This window comes from Scylla paramamosain, chromosome 48, assembly GCF_035594125.1.
Source record: "Scylla paramamosain isolate STU-SP2022 chromosome 48, ASM3559412v1, whole genome shotgun sequence".
Classification (NCBI taxonomy): Eukaryota; Metazoa; Arthropoda; class Malacostraca; order Decapoda; family Portunidae; genus Scylla; species Scylla paramamosain.
Window position 1 is genome coordinate 4,954,005 of NC_087198.1, and position 8,432 is coordinate 4,962,436.

General features: G+C 45.3%; 1 protein-coding gene across 1 annotated transcript; it reads right to left on the reverse strand.

The window, feature by feature from the left end:
• Window positions 1-1,333: 1,333 nt before the first annotated feature.
• LOC135095238 (uncharacterized) lies at window positions 1,334-4,120 on the reverse strand. The gene has a single exon (XM_063996020.1). It carries the CDS (start codon window positions 4,118-4,120, stop codon window positions 1,334-1,336), a length of 2,787 nt encoding a protein of 928 aa, XP_063852090.1.
• Between the last annotated feature and the right edge of the window lie 4,312 nt (window positions 4,121-8,432).

An 8,432-nucleotide genomic window follows, 5' to 3' on the forward strand; every position in this document is an offset into this window, starting at 1 on the left:
GGGACACTAAGAAAACGTGATCCCATTCAAGGTAAACTCGGCCAATAACATGACATCCCCTTCCCAAAAGAGGCGTGAGGCACCTGATTAGGATGCCTCACGACTAGGTGGTGCACGGGACAAGGCATCAGCAATAATATTCTCACTGCCTTTCACATGGTGAATCTCTAAGTTATAGTCCTGTAAGACCAGGCACCACCTCATCAGCCTCTGATTGGAGTTTTTCATTTTATGCAAGAAAATGAGCGGATTGTGGTCGGTGAAGACCTGCACAGGCTGTCCCGTCCCTTTGACGTACACTTCAAAATGACTCAAACTCAGCACTAGGCCCAAAGCCTCTTTCTCAATAGTGCTGTAAGCCCTTTGATATGGTAACAACTTCTTAGAATAATAGCCTATGGGGTGCTCCATTCCCTCATGTTCTTGCATTAACACACCACCCACACCATTCTGACTGGCATCCACGTACAATACGAATGGTTTTTCATAATCAGGCATGCGCAGCACCGGGGCACTGACTAACATTTTCTTAATCTCCACAAAAGCTTCCTCACAATGCTCATCCCAACAAAATTTTGACTTCTTATTCAGCAACTTGGTCATGGGCATGGCAACATCAGAGAAATTCTTACAAAATCGCCTGTAATATCCACTGGCCCCTAAGAATCTCAGTATCTCCTTCCTATTGGTGGGTGGAGGGAGATTTACAATGTCCTTCACCTTGGCTTCCATGGTTCTCACTTCACCTTTCCCAACCTTGAAGCCTAAGTACTCCACGTCAGCTTGCACGAAATTACTTTTTGCTAAGTTGACAGTAAGGTTGGCATCATCCAGCCTCCTGAATACTTCCTCCAGCAGTTGCACATGTTCTTCCCAACTCTCAGTGTACAACAATATGTCATCTATGTACACAGAACATCCCTTCAAGCCCTTCAGTACTCTGTTCATTAACCTCTGAAAAGAACTCCCACTGTTCTTCATCCCAAACGGAAGAACTTTGTACTGGTATAATCCATCCATGGTGGCAAAAGCTGATATGGCTCTTGCCCTCTCAGTGAGTCCTACTTGCCAATATCCCTTTAACAAGTCAATTTTTGTTATGAAGTTGGCACTTCCCACATGATCTATACAGTCATCAACTCTAGGGATAGGGTAAGCATCAGGTTTTGTCACCATGTTAACCTTCCTATAGTCCGTACAGAAACGGAAACTCTCTTGACCAGGCTTGGGCACCAGTACACATGGCGAGCTCCATGGGCTCTCACTGGGCTCAATCAAGTCGTGTTCCAGCATATACCCTACTTCTTTTCTCATGATCTCTCTTTTCTGCGGGTTAACTCTGTTTGATGGGTTCAGCCTCCCCAACATCCACATCGTGCACCACCACATTAGTTTTTCTAGGTGCATCAGGGAACAAAGAACTGAACCTTTCAATTATCTCCCTAATCCTCTCCCTCTTCTCCAGCTCCATGTGCCACAGTTTATCATTTAAATTCCCTAACACAGCTGAGTTCTCTAGCACCATCCCTTCACACCTGCTCAATTTCACTTCAGACCACTTCTCCTCCGCCTCAGTGGTTACATTTACAACACTCACAGCTCTTACTCCTCCTACTACATCATCTCCATTTTCTCTGTCCCTTTCGTGAAATGGCTTCAGCATGTTTACATGACACAACTGGTTCTTTTTCTTCCTCCCTGGAGTTTTTACAATGTAATTTACATCACTCATTTTTCTCTCAATCTCCCAAGGCCCGCTGAACCTGGCTTTGAAAGGATCACCCTGCAATGGGAAAAGAACCAAGACCTTGTCCCCAGGCTGGAAAGATCTGGCCCTCGCCTTCTTGTCATACCAGCCTTTCATTTCACTCTGACTATTTTTCAGATTTTCCCGAGCAATTTCCCTAGCTCTCATCAATCTGTCCTTGAAATCAGATACATATTTCACCACAGTATGAGGCTCCTCTACTCCTAACCATTTTTCTTTCACCATCCTTAAAGGACCGTTCACCTCATGGCCATACACTAACTCAAATGGGCTGAAACCAGTTGACTCCTGCACACTGTCCCTTAACGCGAATAAGGCTAGTGGCAATGCCTCATCCCACTGAACACTCATCTCCTCACAATACATCCTGAGAGTGTTTTTGAGAGTTTGGTGAAATCTTTCCACACAACCCTGAGACTGAGGGTGATAAGCACTCGACAGTCTCTGTTCAATCTTTAGACCCCTTAGGATTTCCTTGAACGCACGAGAAGTGAAATTACTTCCCTGGTCTGACTGCAACACCTTAGGGATTCTCACCCAGGAGAAAAATTTCACCAGTTCCCTCACAATGTTTTTAGAGTTTATACTCCTGAGGGGAATGGCCTCAGGAAACCTGGATGACATACACATAATAGTCAGCAAGTATTGGTTCCCCCTCCGGGTCCTTGGTAAAGGACCTACACAGTCTATCACCACCTTACTGAATGGTTCCTCGACCACAGGTATAGGGTGAAGGGGGGCAGGGCGAATCACCTGGTTCGGCTTGCCCACCTTCTGACACAAACCACAAGTTTTACAAAACTCTTTCACATCACCTCTCACTCTGGGCCAGTAAAAATGACACAGGATCTTTCCTAGGGTTTTTCTGACCCCCAGGTGTCCTGCCAGATTACCTTCGTGTGCCATCTCCAAAATTTTCTTCCTATACACCCATGGCACCACAATCTGCCTTTTCACCATCCAGTGATCGGAGGTTGGGGCTGTCAGGGGCCTCCAACTTCTCATTAATACCCCGTTATTCACGTAGTAGCCCACGTACTCATTGTCAAGCTCACCCAGCCTGTTAGCCTCATTCCAAGCAGACTTCAAGCTTTCATCACTCTCCTGAGCTTTTATCAACTCGTTCTTTTCTACCAGAAAATCAAGGTTGGGCCCCACCTGACCTACAACCGGTCCACCACTCGCGCACTCCGGGTTAGTTCCTTTTTCATCAGGTTCCTCAAACAGAACGCCCAGGCCTTCGTCCTCCTGCGTTGCTCCCTCGGCGTCCATGCGTACCTTCCGGGCCATCGCTCGGGTCCCTGCGCAGACTGGGAACAATTCGGGCACCTCTGCCTCCCCATCTGTTGAGTGAGGGACTGCTGCCGGAGTGGTGGTTTCCGTCATCCCTATCAGAGGGTTGTCTACCATCTGAAGTTTAGGGATAACTCGACCTCCAGCCAGGTCGTTCCCAACCAGCATATCCACTCCATCTACGGGCAGTGCCTCCTTCACTCCCACCGTCACCTCTCCAGTGACGTATCCACAGTCCAGCCAAACTTTGTGCAGGGGAATACTGAACTTGCCTCCTGCACCCTTGCATGAGACCTCTCTGCCAGTGCTGGTCTCCTCATTCCATGGGAGTACACTACTTAAGATCAGGCTCTGGTTAGCTCCCGTATCCCGAAGGATTCTGATCACCTTCTCTGGACTTCCCTCCACTTTCACTGTGCCCTTACTGGTGAAGTGCTCAAAGCCCTCATCTTTCGGCGGCTCCTCTTGTATCTCTGCATTCATATTCTCCACATACTTTATCACGTCTCTTTGGGCGGCAACTGCTCCCACTGGCTTCGGCCGTCCCTTCGGACACTGGAACTTCCTATGCCCGCTACTTCCACATCCAAGGCACTTAACTGCACCTTCACCCCCACTACCCTTCTGGTAATAGGTAGTGCTCCTGGGCCTACTCCCATAGGGCGCAGACCTCATGTTGTGGTCGGCTGGCGGGGGCATGGTGTAAGTGTGGGAAAAACTATAGTTGTTAGGGCGGGGCTGGTTTGATCTGTGGACTGATGTCGAGCTCATCTGACTGTCATTCTTATATCTCTGATGACCATCATTTCTGCTGGAGAATGGCTTTCTCCCTTCATGGTGTTCATCTCCGTTCATCCCACGGACCGCACAGTACTTGTCAGCTCTGCGTCCGGCTTCCATCACGTCTTTCACGTCGTGTGATGCGAGCTCACATCTTACACTGAGGGGCATTTGGCTCATAAATTGTTCCATTTGTATAACTCCTTTTACCTCTTCAAGCGTAGTGGCTTCCTCGGCCTTCAGCCACCGGTCCAGTTTAAGGATAACCTCTCGAGCCATCCCGAGATAAGTATCACCTGGGCGTTTTGTCGTCCTGCGGAACCTTTCCCGGTACACATCCGGACATAGAAGGGTTGATCCCAACACCGCTTCCTTTACCACTTCATAATCACGCGCCTCTTGCTCACTCAAATTCACATATACCGCTCGGGCCCTTCCCTCAAATTTAGACTGGACTATTATTGCCCAATTATTTTCATCCCATCCCATCATCTTTGCAGCTTTTTCAAATTGAAAAAAAAAATTTTCTTCCTCCCCTTCCACAAAGTTAGGCATACTGATGGCCCTTCTCTCTAAATCCCCGTTGCCTTGAGCACCATTTCCTGCCCTGGTCCCGTTCACTTTATTTTTACTTTCTGCTCTAATTTTTTCTATCTCAATCTCCTTTTGCATCTGTATTTGCTCCCTCTTTAACTCCATCTCTTGCTGTTTCTGTTCCCTCTTTAACTCCATCTCTTGCTGTTTCTGTTCCTTCTGCATCTGTATTTGAAGTTTCATTAACTCAAATTTTTCACTACTAGAAAGGCCATCTGTTCCACCAAAAGCACCCAGGTTTATCTCACTGACCCCAGCACCTTCCTCTACACTCTCCTCATCATTATCCTCACTTTCACCACCATCATTTTCAAACCAGCTCCTCTCCACAAGAGCATTTTTTAACTCCGCCTGCATTTCCTCCTTTTTCTTGGATTTCAACTCCACTTGAAACCTCTCAGCCACTGAACACAATTCCTCCTTGGTTAGTGTGTACAAATCATGCACACTTCTCGACAGAAGGAACATCTCAACACGTCTAGCGGCCATGATTACAACCACAACACTCCACAAAATATTCACAAAATATTCCTCCAAATATTCACAATAAATGCACAGTTTTAAAGAAATATTTCACACAGGTAAATTCCTCCCAACAACAATCACCATGTAACACTCGTTACATCCCACAAATGTTCAAAAAATCCCGGACGGGCCCCCATATTCTGTCACGATCGCCTACTTACCTGCGATCGTACGATCCCGGTTATCTCTCCAAGAAAGTGGACGTTACACTGATCCCGGAAAGTTTTAAAGGTCTGGATTTTTAAAGGCTTCGAGTGCCTACCCGACCTATCCGAAATCGTCAGAATTATCTCTTACTCCACCTTTACCTTGACTCAGCACACCTGGAATTACCTCTAATACCAGATTGTTGTTGGGGGGGTAGAAAACACGATTATTCCATGTTACAAGCACATATATTAATACTAATAATAATTCACAAACAACATGAGGTAGCACACGTTACTACATGACGTTCTCGTCACTTCCCACGTCACCAAAACCCGTTTACACCTCCACCAGTCACAGAAATGTTTCCCCTCAACCGCAGGAATTTACCCGGACGCCAGTTCCGCGTCCCCAGACAATAATTCCCGTATTTCACCTCCTCAAGCCTCACAAGAAATTACCATTATCACCAAAGATTACCCATAGCACCATAACATCATCCCCAAAATCACCAGTACACCACAACACCAACTTCCAAGGTTAACACCACAACCTCCACTCACAAAATGGCTGCCAGTTTGACCTATGACCCCTCCCAACAGCGTCACCGGCACAACTCAACAACCGAATTTCAGCGGACAAGAGCTCTTGGTACCACAAAAGACTCACTAACCTGATCCTGGATATCAAGGTTATACCGCTACACCACTAATACCTCCACAAACTCACTCCATCACCAATCCACACCAAAATCCTCCCCTGAGAGACGCCTTCCCTCCACCATTCCTCACGACCTAAGGCGCTCTGATTTTTCCCCTCCTTGGAATGTGTTGTTGCCCACTCAAGCTCCCCTCGTTTTCAACGTATTTCACCTCAATTATACTCCCTTCCTTATACATATAAAGATATAGAGAACTTAAATTATGAAGAGAATAATACTACATGATATAAAATGGGTGAATAAGCCTTACACTACTTATAACAATAATAAGGATAATGTCCGAATGGCAGGTAACCGGAACACGGGGACACTAAGAAAACGTGATCCCATTCAAGGTAAACTCGGCCAATAACATGACAGTGACATGACGTGAGGTATAAAGGGTTTTCCTCAGTAACACTTAGTAAAGCTGGTATCCTTCAATGACATTTTACGTGGGAAGAATTCATTACTTGATTATAATATTTTTGTAGTACTTTAATTAACTTCTCAAGGTACGAGAAGGTTGTCTGAAGGGTTAATTAACTACTGCTAATCATGTAGTTAATGATCTCACTGCCATCAACTACTTCTTTAGCTTTCACTAAACGACCATCAACTGCTTCGATAGAGAGAGAGAGAGAGAGAGAGAGAGAGAGAGAGAGAGAGAGAGAGAGAGAGAGAGAGAGAGAGAGAGAGAGAGAGAGGATTATAAGATGTGAGAGAATCGGGAAGGTGTGACGTCACCTTCAGAAATCGCAGCGATCGTGCCTCAGCCATGTAAGTGAAGCAAGAGTCGAGGGCAAAGTTGCCTTGATTTGGCTTGGCAGGTTGTCAGCACGGCACCACTTGGTATTATTCTAGCGACACATTATGAAATTCCATCCAAGTCAGCTGCCGTTGAAGGATAAATGACAAGAAAGAATATTTTCCAAGCAATAAAAAAAAATCAATGTGTTAAATCAGAAGGATAGAAGGACACGATAGAAAATTTTTAATTTATTAATGGTGAAGTATTACGAAAACACTCAACTAAAATAGCTCTCTTAACAGATGCTAACACTGCAGAGAGAGAGAGAGAGAGAGAGAGAGAGAGAGAGAGAGAGAGAGAGAGAGAGAGAGAGAGAGAGAGAGAGAGAGAGAGAGAGAGACTGAAAAATAATTGGGGATTATTTTACTAGCTTTGGGGCACAACCCACCAGAGGGGCACAACCCACCAGAATAATGAAAACTGACATAAAAAAAAACTCTTTATTTTCTAAGGACTGAAAGATGGACGATTATTGATTATTGTTGGTAAAAGCAATATTTTCAGTGGGGAGAGAAAGCAGTAGTAGTTTTCTGTCTTGAATGTGCGAGGATCATATTGTAGTGTAATATGTTGTTATCGTCCAAAGTTTTAATGTGTTAGGTACAGACAGGAAGGTCTCACGCGTGTAATCAATAATAGTTCAGAGGAAAGGAGGAACAGCAGCACTAAGAAGGATGAGGCTCCGTCAGAGAAACACAGTACAGAAAAGCTCCTGGCGGGGTAACTAGAATGACTGGGTTTTAGAAGATCATGGATGTTGCCTGCAGGATGAAGGGTCTCGGCTCAGGCTCGATGAACAGAATAAGACAAAGGCAAAGTTGACTGGACAAAACTATGGTGCCAAAAATACGTGTAAATGAGCAAGACAAGAGAGAAGTGCGGAGTGCACTGATGCAGGACTGATGAACATTAGACACTGTGTTCTTGATTAGCAATGGAAGGTCGGGTCAATAGTGTGAAAAACTGGGATGGAAAATATTAGTACAAGTGTGGCTAGAGAACACAGTGTTCCAGGAAGTAAAAATATCGAAAAATATGAAAGAACCATTGTATAATGAAACTTTCTGTTGTGGAAGATCGGGAATAAAGCTGATGAAAACTGTGTCATCATCATCATCATCATCATCATTATCATCATCATCATCATAAAATAAGGAAAGCTTCTAAAAATATTATTGAAAGAATGCAACGTGCCGAGAGAGATGGAAATCATGGGAGACGCGCACAGCATTTCTAGTGACTGTAATTTCTGTTTCTCAAACTCGATATTTTTGTATCACCAGTTCTACGTTTTTGTGACAAGAACATGAAGGAGTGTGCGAACGATAAAGTTTCACAAAGCAAAGAACACTTTCGGCAGAAGCAAGTTAAAGGCAGAAGGGAGTGAGTGGATGCGGGGCCACTTACCTCGGTGCAATGGTTGGCGCTGAGGTGACGCGTGGTGTGGTGACTGCCTCCTAGAGATTTTACCTGGTTTACGTTCCAGATGTGTGTGTGTGTGTGTGTGTGTGTAAACGTTAACTCAAATTGATCATTTCCTCACGTCGCTTACACTCAAGAATTTGACATGTTAATAGAGACGTGTCCTTTCATCCCTCGAGGAGTGACGCCCGCTTGCCTCCCGCTCCAGAACGGCAGGCAAAGAAAACGAGAGTCTGTTCCCCCGCCTCCCCTGGGGTACCTGTTTCAGCCCCGCAGGATTACAGACTTGCAGACTGGAAAGTTCTGCATTAATTTTACCGAATCTCGTAATCTCTTGGTAATTAGGAATCGGCGAGCAACAAGCGACCTTTCCTGGTTATTCATCACGATTC

What these genes read in the sequence shown, in the direction of transcription:
- LOC135095238 (XM_063996020.1), bottom strand. Translation starts at nt 4,120, where the DNA reads ATGGCTCGAGAGGTTATCCTTAAACTGGACCGGTGGCTGAAGGCCGAG.